The 14,773-nt window shown below is 39.8% G+C and overlaps 1 protein-coding gene across 1 annotated transcript in view; it reads left to right on the top strand.

Annotated features, from left to right (window-relative positions):
* The window catches only part of HTR7 (5-hydroxytryptamine receptor 7), a 98,708-nt gene extending 86,656 nt beyond the window's left edge, over window positions 1–12,052 (top strand). The window contains exon 2 of the mRNA XM_088842135.1: window positions 8,808–12,052. Coding sequence (XP_088698261.1) covers window positions 8,808–9,570 — 763 coding nt within the window. The 3' untranslated portion in view covers window positions 9,571–12,052. The remainder of the gene's footprint in view (window positions 1–8,807) is intronic.
* Window positions 12,053–14,773: the final 2,721 nt, after the last annotated feature.

Raw genomic sequence — 14,773 nt, 5'->3', positions numbered from 1 at the left:
ACTTAGAATTGCTGGGTCATAGAGAAAGAAATATATATATATGTGTGTGTGTGTATATATATTTATTTCAGCTTTAGAGGATGTTAAGAAATGGTTTCTCAAAGTAACTACATCTATTTACATTCCCACCAGCAATGCATGACAACTAGAGTTGTTCTATATCTTCACAAAACACTTGGCATCATAATTTATTATTCTTATTGTCATCATCATCATTATTTTTAATTTTAACTATTCTGATACATGCTGGTGTATGTCAGCATGCTTTTATTTTGCATTTCCCTCATGACTCATAATGTTGAATACCTTTCCATATGTTTATTAAGTAAGTAAGTAAAGTTGCTCAGTCGTGTCCGACTCTTTGCGACCCTGTGGACTGTAGCCTACCAGGCTTCTCCGTCCATGGGATTCTCCAGGCAAGAATACTGGAGTGGGTTACCATTTCCTTCTCCAGGGGATCTTCCTGGCCCAGGGATCGAACCCGGGTCTCTTGCATTGGAGGCAGACACTTTAACTTCTGAGCCACCAGGGAAGCCCATATATGTTTATTGGAAGTCAGTAATTTTCAAACTTCTGGAGAAGGGAATGGCAATCCACTCCAGTATTCTTGCCTGGAGAATTCCATGGACAGAGGAACCTGGCAGGCTGTAGTTCGTGGAGTTGCAAAAGAGTCGGACATGACTGAGCAACTAATACAATTTTCAAACTTCGGGACATGCTTCATTATTGGGTCTTGAAATCAATTTAGTACATTTAGACCAGATATAAAAAATCTGAAGTTGGATAGCATACAGTAGAAGAGAGTGATTTGCAAGTTGTGTGGTGCTGGAGAAGACTCTTGAGAGTCCCTTGGACTGCAAGGAGATCCAACCAGTCCATTCTAAAGGAGATCAGTCCTGGGTGTTCATTGGAAGGACTGATGCTGAAGCTGAAACTCCAATACTCTGGCCACCTCATGCGATGAGTTGACTCACTGGAAAAGACTCTGATGCTGGGAAGGATTGCGGGCGGGAGGAGAAGGGGACAGCAGAGAATGAGATGGGTGGATGGCATCACCGACTCGATGGACATGAGTTTGAGTGAACTCCGGGAGTTGGTGATGGACAGGGAGGCCTGGCGTGCTGTGATTCATGGGGTCGCAAAGAGTTGGACATGACTGAGCGACTGAACTGAACTGAACTGAATGGTAAGTATGGTACAGTAAAACTTTTGTTTGAATTTCATATATATAAATATGTGCATCTATATCTATATACCTTCGTAGATGTACATACATGTGCATGCATCAGTTTTTAATTTGCATAAATAAATATTGGGTTGCGCCAAAAGTTCTTTCATATTTTTTCATAAATCTTAAGAAAAAATTTAAACGAACTTTTTGGCCAACTCAGTATATATATTTGTACTGAGTGATGGTGAAAAATGTATTTCTTATTGTAAAAAATATTTATTTTTAATTCATGTCAGAAAGATTTTACAAAACTCTGCTGTGTATTGTACATTTAAAAAAATCTACAACTTTATTAAGACATAAAAACCATGCTTGTCTTATTTTCATTTGGCACAGTTCTGAAAGACAGAACTAATGGCTGAGATACTGGAAATGTGGTTCATGATGATTTTGTTTGACCAGACTGGAAGCACACCATTAAGATGAGATGTGTAAAGAAACAATAAAGCCCTTCATACTGTGAGTGTAAAGTCTTTCTGACTGAACGAGGGGCGATGACTCTAAAGATACATGGGATAAAGAACTAGAATCATCAGCCCCAGATGAAGTGCCCAGGGTCTCCAGACCTTGAAAGGGAGTCTTTGGGTGGTGGCCTGGGAGTCTGTGTTTCAACAGCTTCTTGGTGATTCTGATAATCTGATAATTTGGGGAATCACTGATGAGGCTGGAGATTGCAGTTAATTTCACTTACTGTAAGGAAGGAGGTCTCACAGAAGAGGTCTTCTAAATGGGCAGATCTTTTTAAAACCTAACATTCCAAAACAACCAGTGTATTTCAGAATAATTCTACCCAGTTTCCTTACCCCATAAATGATTATTCTATATTAACAAAACTCAGGAGAAGCCATTTAATTAAAGAGCCATTATCTATAATTTCTATACAGTTTGAATGGAAGACAGGCAGCAGAGTTAATTTGCATTCTAATCCTTCTCCATGTATATAATAATTCTCTAATCCTCTTTTTCTCTAAACCCCATTTTAATGGAATCCCTAGTGTGAATTGCATACATTTCTCAATTATATAATACTTTGCTGCCTTTGTCTTTGAGATTTACTGTATTTTCACATTCGTATGCATTTAAAAATAAAATTCTGAAGGCTTTATAAGCACCCCGCTTTCTAATTAACAGTGAGCATAAAATGTTAGTTTGACAAATGTTAGCCACGCATATAAGGGAATGTTTAGAATCAATCTAGGCTGCTTCCCCCCACCAACGGTAAGGTTTGTATTATAGAAGATTGCAGAGGATCAATTTATAATTTGGACAAACACTTTCCTGAATACCAGTATTACTTTATGTAGTAATTATAGGATTTTAAATGCCAGTAAGTTCTGTGTTCTTTGTGTGAACTTATGAATATAATAAAACACTTTTGAAAAGCTAATCAAATAAAACTATCTAAGATTTAATTGTCAGACTTTTAAACCAGATCATCTCTGTTGCCAAAATCACTTATGTGACTTAAGAATCACAGAATCCTCTTAAATCTTTTATTTTGTTCTTAGAATTAAAATGACTTAAAAGAATTATATAAAGTTAAAACTTAAGCATAAAAAACAAAGAGAAGATTTTTAAAAATCTCCAAAACTCAGTTAAAATTCTTGTTATTATCTTGGTAGATATTTTTCTAGACATCTCAGTATATATACGTGCACACACGCTCATGAAAACACCTCAGTTCAGTTCAGTTCAGTTCAGTCACTCAGTTGTGTCCGACTCTTTGTGACCCCATGAATCACAGCACGCCAGGCCTCCCTGTCCATCACCAACTCCCGGAGTTCACTCAAACTCATGTCCATCGAGTCGGTGATGCCATCCACCCATCTCATTCTCTGCTGTCCCCTTCTCCTCCTGCCCCCAATCCCTCCCAGCATCAGAGTCTTTTCCAGTGAGTCAACTCTTCGTATGAGATGTCCAAAGTATTGGAGTTTCAGCTTCAGCATCAGTCCTTCCAATGAATATCCAGGACTGATCTCCTTTAGAATGGACTGGTTGGATCTCCTTGCAGTCCAAGGGACTCTCAAGAGTCTTCTCTAGCACCACAGTTCAAAAGCATCAATTCTTCTGCGCTCAGCTTTCTTCACAGTCCAACTCTCACATCCATACATGACCACTGGAAAAATCATTGCCTTGACTAGACGGACCTTTGTTGGCAAAGTAATGTCTCTGCTTTTTAGTATGTTATCTAGGTTGGTCATAACTTTCCTTCCAAGGAGTAAGCATCTTTTAATTTCATGGCTGCAATCTGCATCCACAGTGATTTTGGAGCCCAAAAAAATAAAGTCTGACACTGTTTCCACTGTTTCCCACCTATTCCCCATGAAGTGATAGGACCAGATGCCATGATCTTTTCTGAATGTTGAGCTTTAAGCCAACTTTTTCACTCTCCTCTTTCACTTTCATCAAGAAGCTCTTTAGTTCCTCTTCACTTTCTGCCATAAGGGTGGTGTCATCTGCATATCTGAGGCTATTGATATTTCTCCCGGCCGTCTTGTTTCCAGCTTGTGCTTCTTCCAGCCAGCGTTCCTCATGATGTACTCTGCATATAAGTTAAATAAGCAGGGTGACAATATACAGCCTTGACGTACTCCTTTTCCTATTTGGAACCAGTCTGTTGTTCCATGTCCAGTTCTAACTGTTGCTTCCTGACCTGCATATAGGTTTCTCAAGAGAAAACACCTAGTTTTATATAAACAGGTTAATACAACATATGATTTCTATTACTTATCTTTTAGGGCTCGTCAGTCATTTTCTATCCACTTCTGGTTGGGTTTTTTTATATCAATAAATAGATATGTACCTCATAATTTTTAATGGTAACATGATATATATACATACACATTTTGTGTGTCTGTACCTACACACACAAAAATATCTATTGATAGATATTTAGATTGCATCTTTTTTCTCCACTCTTTCTTATATCTTTAGTTAATATCCTTGCACAGTAATTATTTTGCATCTGTACAATTATATTTTTAAGTCAGATTCCTAGAAGTCTTGATTGCTGAGCTATAAGACAAATGCTGATGTATATTAATTACCAAACTGCCCTCCCGAACTTTTATCTCAGCTGAAACTCCCACTGGCAAAAAGATAGCACACTTGTTTTTTACATTTTCCCAATATTGAGTTTTGTCTTTCTTAAGAATTGACAAATGATTCCAAATTCTAACATTATTTAAAAATTTGCATATATTTAATTATTAATGAAGTTATACATATTTCTGAATGCTTACAGAATATTCTTATTTCTTTTATGTTTTATTGTTCACTATTTTTATCAAGATGGCTGTATTTTTCTTACTGACCTGTAAGAGATCTGTGAATACTGATATATTGTTCTTTGGATCGCAAGTTTGTCATTTGACTTTTAATTCTGTGCATAGTGATTTTTGAATTAAATAAAATGTTTCTTATTTATGTGTATTTTTGTGTAAAATTTTTGTCAAAAATTTATCAATAGTTTCAAGCTTAGATATCATTTTATAATATCAAGCTTTTGTATCCAAAGGTTAATAATGACCTCTGGTAGGATTGCAGAAATATCTGTATTTCCTCGTAGCAGTCTTAGGGTTTAATTTTTTTACATGATAATCTTTAATCCATCTGGGATTTAATTTTGAATAAGAAGAAAGATAATTCAGATTTGTTTTTTACCTCAATTGCTAGCCAGTTGTCAGACTTCATGAATATCTAATCTTATACTCTGATTTAAAATTACTTACTGTCTGATATTAAATTCTCTTATACCTTTGAATATGCTTCTGGGATCTGTCTTGTTCTATTGATCTATTTATTTCTGAATAGTTATTATTCAGTTTTTACGTCTGTGGATTAATGCTATTTTTTATAAATGTCCCTTCATTTTTCATTGTTTCCGTTTTTTGTCTACTTTTGTGTATTTACTTGATGAACTTGAATCATTTTGTCAAGCTAACGAAAGAATTGCTAGGATTTTCAACTAGATTTGTATGATATTTTTACATTAATTGAAGGGGAAGTGGCACTTTTATAATACTGGACTTTTTTATAGTTTTTTTTTTTCCTCATGGATTCAGGCATTCTCTTAGGTCTCTCAGTAGCATTTTATGTTTTCTTTTATATAGGCCCTGATCATTTAAAAAGATTTTTCTAGATATTTTAATTTTTTGATTGTTGTTAATGAAATTATTTTCTTCCATGATATTTTCTGATTGTTAATCCTTTTTTAGAAAGCTATTGACTTTTATTTATTTTATTTCCAGACACTTTAATGAGCACTCATATTTTTTTATAATCATCTTTTGGTTGATTTTAGCTTTCAGAAGTCTTTGATGGTGGTACCCAGAAGTCTAAAGAAAAAAATATAATTCCCTTATTGTAGAACATTAGTTGAGGTGATTATAGAATAGAGCCTAAAATAGGCAACTTTATGGAATATAATTTGTATATCCAGGAAGGACTGAATCCTCATCACTGAAATATAATATAAGTCAGACTAAATATATTAGAATGAATAAGTATGCTGTTATTATGAGATTATTTAATATTCTGAGATGTCCTTTGATACTCAATTAATTAACCTCTCAGGATTAATCTTTGTGGATTTGATATTACTTAAGAGAGAAGCTAAATTTAATTAAGCCTTAAGGTATAAGTTCTTTTTTTAGTAATGAAAATGTGAAGGATGGAAGGGAAAACTGAACTGACTTTCTCAAGAATTAGAGTTCAGCAGGTTGTGAGTTCCAGGCTTGCAAATTTTTTATATGACCCCACAAATACAACATAATTTCTCATCTTGTCATGAGTAATCCTCCTTCCAGCATTTACTTCTCTAACTACCCACCATCCCAACCCCCAGTAAGATGGTCTGACAGTGCCATCTGGTGGCCACCTAAGAAACTATATGAACTAATCTCATTGGATCTGCAGCCTGGGTTGATACAGTATCCTGGAAGCCAGTTCCAGGCTTGGGAAAAAGCATTTTATGCCTGTGGCTACAGTCAAAGGGAGATGATCAAAGTCCAAGTTCTAGCACAGGCTGCCTAGGGAAGCTTGGAAAGAGCCCAGGCTCCATCCACAGGAGTTGGTAGAGGGCAAGAACTAGGTCCAAAAAGAGAGGCCTGCAAAAGAGTTTTAGCGGGAAAAACTTGGAGAGAGCCCCTGTGAAGTGAAGTGAAATGAAGTCACTCAGTTGTGTCCGACTCTTTGCGAACCCATGGACTGTAGCCCACCAGGCAATTTCCAGGCAAGAGTACTGGAGTGGGTTGCCATTTCCTTCTCCAGAGGATCTTCCCAACCCAGGGATTGAACCCAGGTCTCCCACATTGTAGGCAGATGCTTTACCCTCTGAGCCACCAGGGAAGCCCCTGAACCAAAGCAAAGACAGAGAGAGGTTTGTTTGTTTGTTTTTTAGTGGAACCTCTGCATTCAGCCATAGGGTACAGATGAGCTTGATTGTAAGCTTCCTGTCAGTTCTAACATCTTTCTTCAGGGGTTTCCTTACGTACCATTTTTTTTTTTTTAATTTTTTTCCCCCATAGCTTAAAACTCAGATAATTTCAGACATTTCCACATAAGGCTAAAGCTGCTGCTGCTGCTAAGTCGCTTCAGTCGTGTCCGACTCTGTGCAACCCCATAGACGGCAGCCCACCAGGCTCCCCCGTCCCTGGGATTCTCTAGGCAAGAACACTGGAGTGGGTTGCCGTTTCCTTCTCAAATGCATGAAAGTGAAAAGTGAAAGTGAAGTCGCTCAGTTGTGTCCGACTCGTAACGACCCCATGGACTGCAGCCCACCAGGCTCCTCCGTCCATGGGATTTTCCAGGCAGGAGTACTGGAGTGGGGTGCCATTGCCTTCTCCAGGCCAAAGCTACTTCTTCTTTGCTCTTCCTCCTTTCCTCCTCCTTCCTCTTTTCCCTCCCTTTTCAGCTCTTACTCTTGGATTCTCAGGAAAAACCCCCTTCCTTCTCATCGTTCATTCTATCTGGAAACCAAAACATAATCCTAGTTATAGCTGAAAACCCTAGAGACTGTGCTTGTGGGCCAGCTTTATTGTGGACAAAGGAAGGCAGACGTGGGGATGAAGAACTGGTGCCACTGACACCGGCATGCTTGGGAGGAGGGGTCAGGGGTCACTGTAACATGCCCACAAGCCAGTTGTCCTGTTCACCCCTGCATGGTTTCCCCATGTGCCTGCATTCAAGGTTTGTGTCTCTTTCATTAGTTTCACATTTCCAACATTTAAAATGGCACCTGGCATATAGAAGGAACTCTGCTAATATTTGTTAAAGGAATGAGTGAATATTGTCACTGAATAAGCAAATCTGGCTGCTGTTTCTTCTTTTTTTTTTTTTAACTAAAGTTCAATTTTGCCTTACTGTAAGTGTTGCATTGATGCTAATTTTCATTCTTAAAGTGACTTTTGTCAGATAATTCAAGCATAACGTGTGAGGGTATTTCTAGCACAAAAATAATTATTTTTTAAACTCCAACCCATCAAGTGACAGACTTTCAGAAAATAACATGTTGGTAAGTTGGTCATTCTCTGTACCTTTCTTTTTGATGTTTCAAGAATATGTCATATATATATATATATGTATATAAATGAGAAAAACAACAAAATGGCCAGGTTTTACCTATCTTGGCTTCTCAAGTGCTCTTTGAATCCCTTCTCAAATAGAAGCCAAGACCATTAAATAGAAGAAAACAGATTTGGAAAGCTGAAAACTACCAAGCATTTGGCAGAACATCTTGCTGACTATGTTTTCCCTGTTTGCTGAGTCTCTCTTGCATTATAAATCCTTGATAACAGACACAGAGAAGTATTTATTCTCTGTATAGAACTAAGCATGGAGGAAATGTTGGGTTTGCCTAATATTTTTCAGAATTATGCTTTTCCTTATGATCCTCCTTAGAACTGGAAAGACGAGGCAGGCTGTTTTTATTTTCTAATGATTGCTCCTAGGACATTACTCTTGTGTGAGAATTTTCTGGGGATAAAAAAAAAAAGATCACTTGCTACTTTCCATTCCAAAACCCTAGGATTTCCTAAATATCTCACAGATCTCTGTGATCTTAGAGAAGTGCTTTCATTTCAGTGCAAAGGGGAAGTGAAAATGAATTCAGAGCTGGCCTGAATTCAGATAGCGGAGATCAGTGGGTGAATAATCTCCGAGTGTGGTAGACCTTGGCTAGCCTGTGAGGGTGTATCACAACATCCCACCAGGCTTGACATTTTGTTCCTGACTGATTTCAGTGGCAGCAGTCATGGGGCGAAGGCAGTGTTGAGTCTTTGGTTCCTTGGCCACACAGACTGTGAGAGGCTGCAAGGTATGAAAAGAGCATGGCCCAGCATTACAGGCAGAGGGCTCAGGCTGAGTGCTGGCAGTTCCTTTGGCTGGCTGTGTGACCTGGAATAAAATGCACAGCCTCTCAGAGCCTTAGTTTACCTTTCTGTGAAATGGGAAGACAGATGCCTGCCTAGAAGGGACTGTAAGGAAGGGAGCTACTAGGTTCATAGCCTAGTGGTACTCCCCAGTTGATCAGCTGTGATCATGGCAGTCATGTGTTCTCTTCCCACTTCTCTCCCAGGTACCTTGGTATCACGAGGCCGCTGACTTACCCTGTGAGGCAGAACGGAAAGTGCATGGCCAAGATGATCCTCTCCGTCTGGCTTCTGTCCGCCTCTATCACTTTACCGCCGCTCTTTGGCTGGGCTCAGAACGTCAATGATGGCAAGGTGTGCTTGATCAGCCAGGACTTTGGCTACACGATTTACTCCACCGCAGTGGCATTTTATATCCCCATGTCTGTCATGCTTTTCATGTACTACCAGATTTACAAAGCCGCCAGGAAGAGCGCTGCCAAACACAAGTTCCCTGGCTTCCCCCGGCCAGAGGAGCCCGACAGCGTCATCTCCCTCAATGGCATGGTGAAGCTCCAGAAGGAGGTAGAGGAGTGTGCAAACCTTTCGAGACTCCTCAAACACGAAAGGAAAAACATCTCCATCTTTAAGAGGGAGCAAAAAGCAGCCACCACCCTGGGCATCATCGTCGGGGCCTTCACCGTGTGCTGGCTGCCGTTTTTCCTCCTCTCAACTGCCAGGCCCTTCATCTGCGGTGTCGCCTGCAGCTGCATTCCACTGTGGGTGGAGAGGACATGTCTGTGGCTGGGCTATGCAAACTCTCTCATTAACCCCTTTATATATGCCTTCTTCAACCGGGACCTGAGGACCACCTACCGCAGCCTGCTCCAATGCCAGTACCGGAATATCAACCGGAAACTCTCGGCCGCAGGCATGCATGAGGCCCTGAAGCTCGCCGAGAGGCCTGAGAGACCTGAGCTTGTGCTGTAAGGTCATTTATCACTGTTTTCCTTCTATCCCCCCAACCCTTTCATGGAACTCCTTTCTGAAGCACATGGCAGAAAGCTTCCAGAACCAGTAGCAAGCTTATTTTCTCCCAAGTGTATCAGATTTGAGTCCAGAATACTGTACTCTAGTCTTCCACCCCATAGAGTTCCAAAAGCCAAAGATAGGTATTCAGTTGGATTGGAAGAAGACTGATTTGCTGATGAATCGCAATTGATGCCATGGCTGACAAGGAAGGTGATGTTTTTCCTCCTTTCTCTGAAAATAACATTCACCTTAGGTCCTTATAGCTCTAATTCTTGTAACATTATCGTTTTAGTTGCTATTACTCTTATATCTAGTAAAGATAAAAGAAGTCGTCTGAGGCAGTAGGGAGTGGTTAGTGTGGGGAAGTGCCAGGGTGGAGCAAAGTCTTGATAGATACAGAGTTTTCAGAAAGTGCTACCCACTTTTAGGAGTTGGGAACTGATAGAGAGTTGTTGAGTTTGTCTAGGAAGCAGTTAGTGACTTTTCAAGAAGCAATTACAATAGGATGTTGGAATCTGAAAAAGGACCACAAAGAGCCAGTGGTGATAAGGAACTATAACACACATGTGGATTAATTTGGTATTGTGAAGAAGGAAGGAGACAACATAGCAACGTCATCAGGCCCAGTGAAGATTTTGTTTTAAATTTGAGGTAGAGGAGACGTTTTCATGTTTGAAAACTGAGGGGAAATAAACTAGATTGAAGAAATAGAAGGTGCTGGTTAGAGAATAGATCAGTGTTGAATGTGAGACGAGAGGTGTCCCTCTTCACTGAACCTTGTTCTTTGGAATTGGCCAGAGAACCTTGGACCTCTGTAGCTGAGAAGGACCTTCCCAGTCATCATGTCCAGTCCCTTCCTTTGACAGAAGACATAACTGGGTCATGGCAAGTGAGCTATCATGCGGTGATTAGTGGTACCTCTGGGTCTGGATCCCACATCATGTGAATCTTACCTCCAGATGCTGTCCCTATACTAAACTGCTTTTATGTGTAATCAAGGTGGCCAAGGAGACCTCTGTGCTCTCAGCTATCTCAGGGGAATAGGGTCCCAAAGTGCCCTCATTGGTTATGGTAGACTCCAGGGCTCCCAACTAGAATACACACCAAACGACTCTGAAAACCTCAAGGAACTCAGCTTGTTCTCTAACTCATCACCAGGATGAAGGAGGCAGAAACATCTCCCTAATATGGATAAGGGAAACCAGAGATCATCATTTCCTGTCCTAGGAACTCAAAGTTGTAAGACTACAGATATGCTAATTCTTGAGCTGTGAAATAGCTTCACAGGTATTTATTTTTACTTCTATTCTATACCCTGTTTTGTACATAAGAACTTGTTCATAAAAAAAAATTAGATTTTTTTTTTGAAAGAATACAAGGACTTCCCTGATGGTCCAGTGGTTAAGACTCTGAACTTCCATTGGAGGGGACACAGGTTTGATTCCTGGTTGGGGAAATTCCCCATGTTGCATCAAAAAATAAAATTTCATTATAAAAGAATACAGTCTTTTGGTTTCAGAATAAATGCAATGAGTGACCTATATTACCAAGGATCTTTCCAGGTTTATAAGATTCTTATTGAATCAAACACTAGTGTTTATCCACCAGAACCAGGTTCTAAATTCCTTCAGGGCAAGAGCCATGTCTTATTCAAATTTCTGTTTGTAGAATCTAGTACAGTGCCTGACACATAATAGATAATCCAAGTAATAATTTCTAACAATTGTTGAATACCTACCAGATGCTATCATGGTGTTTATCATTCTACCTGTAACCTGGTTGCTTCTGGCACCCCCAGTTTTCAGAAGAATAACAGGCTTGGGACATAAAGTAACAACCTAAGATTATGAGTGGTAGATATGGTATGAATCAGCCCAGTGCATGTGCTCTTAACTATTGTGTAACACTACTTGTCAGATGACTTCAGTCTATAGTAGCAATGAACTTGTGGATGTTTTGAGCTGGGGATTTTAACCATTAAATTAGTTCACTAAGCAGATGTTTAGAAAAACCCATTAATAGGAGTAAGTTAAGTTTATTAGACTTACTGCAGTTTAAGAGGACACCTCCTTGACAGAGTCTTGGTCATTTCTCTGATGAGGAAATAAACAAAAGTTATTGATGGAGTTTGGGAGCTTGGGCTGGGTAGTGTTAGGGCAGAGAAGTGAAGACGGGGCAGAGTTTATGATGTGGTAACTTTGGATTGGTGGGTACAGCTGAGTGAGGACCTTGAAACCAGTTTTAATGAGTTAACTGTCAGTCTTGAGGGGTAAGCTAGTTCGGTTGGTGTGCAGTCTTATCTTTTAGAAGCAACTATTTCCTGTAACAAGTACTGGGTTCTTTTGCCTGGCTCCAGAATTGTTCAGCACAGGAGCAGGAAAGTGTGTTGGTTTCAGTTCCCAGGAGTAACGTGCTGAAAGATGTGTTTGAAGAAAGTCTCTCTGGCAGCAGTGAGAAGGGCAGATAAAATAAAAAGACTGATGGCAGGGGGTTCAGTTAAGCAGCCAGTGTAGAAACTAGGAAAGAACCACTGAGGTGCTAAACTAGAAAATACCACTATGTTAGTTTTCCTTCTACACAGTCAAAGAACTCGGGGATAATTTTATCGATTACTTTAGCTAATAATTCACATATAATTCAAAAAATGCTAATTTTTCAAACATCATACAAATAGGTTTTCCAGTTTAAAAGAATAGTTACCCACATTTATTGATGATTCACTCTCAGGTACTCTTCTAAGCACTCCATGTGAATTATGTCATTTAAATTCTTAAAACCTTATGGGGGAAAAAAAAAAACAAACCTTATGGGAGGTTGGTTTCCTTTATCTTCATTCTGTTGGGGAGGTCAAATAATTTTTCAAAGTCTTACATGGGGAGCTGAATTTGAGCGCAGGACATCTGTGTTCAAATGTATTTTTAAATTCCATGCTGCTATGACTTTTATAAAAGTATTTAAATCAGCTAACATAACATCAAAAGATATTTGCCTCTGCATCTTTAGCTAGTGTGGCATCTTAGGTATTAGTTTTCCAGTTAATCTAAGACAAGGATCAGCAGACTTTCACTGTGAAGGGCCAGATGGTGAATATTTTAAGTTTTTCTAGCCATATGGCCTCCACTGAAAATACTTATTTCTGTCTTTGAGTGAGCAACAAGTCCTAGACACAAGTAACCAAATGAATATGATGGTATACAAATAAAACTTTATTTACAAAAACAGGTGGCAATCTGGATGTGGCCTACAAGTCATAGTCTGCTCTCCCCTGGTCTCAGAAAATGATTGTGTCCTCATTACATCCCTTTCTGTTTAAGTTTTTAATTATTGATTTTATTTAGAATTATGGAACGTTAAAATCATTTGGGATGATGGACCTAAGTATTCATTAACTCTTGGAGATTTCTAACTAGTTGGAATAGCTGCTATTTAAAAAATTCTATGGCAGGCAATTTTCTTTTCAGTTCCAATGTGGGAGGACTCATTTTTAAATTCTTGTTTATAACTGTGTCAAGCATTGAGGAGGATACACAAAACATACGATGTCTTTCTTGCCATAGTGAATGTATTTCTATTGCACAGACTGTACGTAAACACACACACAAGCTCATTTACTCTTTTTGTGTTGAGAACACAAGGAAAGTTGGGAGACAGGAAAAGCTATAGGATTCAAAGGAGAGGAAAATAATTCAGTGATTGCCTTACCTCTGACCATGGAATCGGAGAAGGCAATGGCAACCCACTCCAGTACTCTTGCCTGGAGAATCCCATGGACGGAGGAGCCTGGTAGGCTACAGTCCATGGGGTCGCACAGAGTCAGACATGACTGATGCTACTTAGCAGCAGCAGCAGACCATGGAATACTTCCTAAAGGATATGGGGTCAAATATGACTATCAGGGTCAAAACATTTATGACTACAGGAGACTAGAGATGGCATTCCTTATGAAGGGGACATTTCCTATAGAGGTGTTGATGTGAGACTTTATGCAAGGGACAGGCTGACTGAAGCATTGTTGTAGGGGAGATTTAGAGATCTTAATGGAAAGATCAGATAAATTAAATTATGAAGGACCTTCCATTCCAGTCCCAGAAATTTTAGGGATTTTTTTGTGTAGGCAAATGGTTCTCAACCAGGATTAATTTGCATTCCAGGGACATTTGACAATGTCTGAAGATGTTTTAGGTTGTTTCAGATAGGGAAGGGGAAGACCTCCTAGCATCTGGTGGGTAGAGGCTGAGTATGCTGCTAAACATCCTTCCTCATTCAGGCAGCCCCCACAGCAAATAATTACCCAGCCCAAAATGTCCATAATGTAAGGTTCAGAAATCCTCCTGTGGACAGAAGGAAGCCATTGACCAAATCTCTGCAAGTAAGGAAAACAGAGTCACCAAAACCATGAGACTGATTTGGTGGTATCATGTGGAATGAATTAGAAGGTAGAGGTTGGAGTTAAGGCATCTCTTCATCGGCTTGTTTTCTCCAGAAACATTTGAGAGCCTGTTGTGACAAGGCATGGCACCAGGCATGGCAGTGATGGACAAATAAGTGACAGTCCTTGCCTCTGGAAGCTCACAGATCCAGTGGGCTGGGGTGACTGTAGACATGGTGGGAGTGGTGGCTAGTAAATGACTAGTAACCAGAACTCCCCCTATGGTCCACGCTCTGCACAGCTGCATTCAAGTAAACACCAGCTGGATAATCCAAATCAATCCTAACTCTACTCGAGTCTCTGGAATAATGATCTGGCATCCAGTGCATAGCTCACAGCGAATCTTACAAGCCTTTGTTCCCCCTCCCTGTCTTTCTAGCACACACATTTCTTGGCCAACCTAGAGACTCTGGGCTGCTCCTTCCAATCTCTCTAGCCCTCTTCCCAGCCCCCCTTCCCTGGCTGCTTAGGTTCTAGTCTCTTTTACTTTTGCCCCAACTCCATCTTCTTGGCTTTATTTTTTCCTCCTATATAATAGTTTTCCTCCTTTCCTGTATAAACAATCCACTAGCTTGTGTATTGCTACTTCCAAATATTTCCCCATTTTTTTGATCAGCATAACAAGAGGCTCAGGAGTCTGGCAGGCACTCGGGAGTCTTCCTTGGCTAGGGAGTGAATAGAGGGAAAAGGCTATAAATACTTCACTGGTAATTATAATGGGCTTCCCTGGTG

This window comes from Moschus berezovskii, chromosome 12 (genome assembly GCF_049115385.1).
Source record: "Moschus berezovskii isolate FMDL1 chromosome 12, NW_MosBer_1.0, whole genome shotgun sequence".
NCBI lineage: Eukaryota > Metazoa > Chordata > Mammalia > Artiodactyla > Moschidae > Moschus > Moschus berezovskii.
The sequence above is the reverse complement of the archived record's forward strand: the minus strand, read 5'-3'. Positions and strand labels throughout refer to the sequence as shown.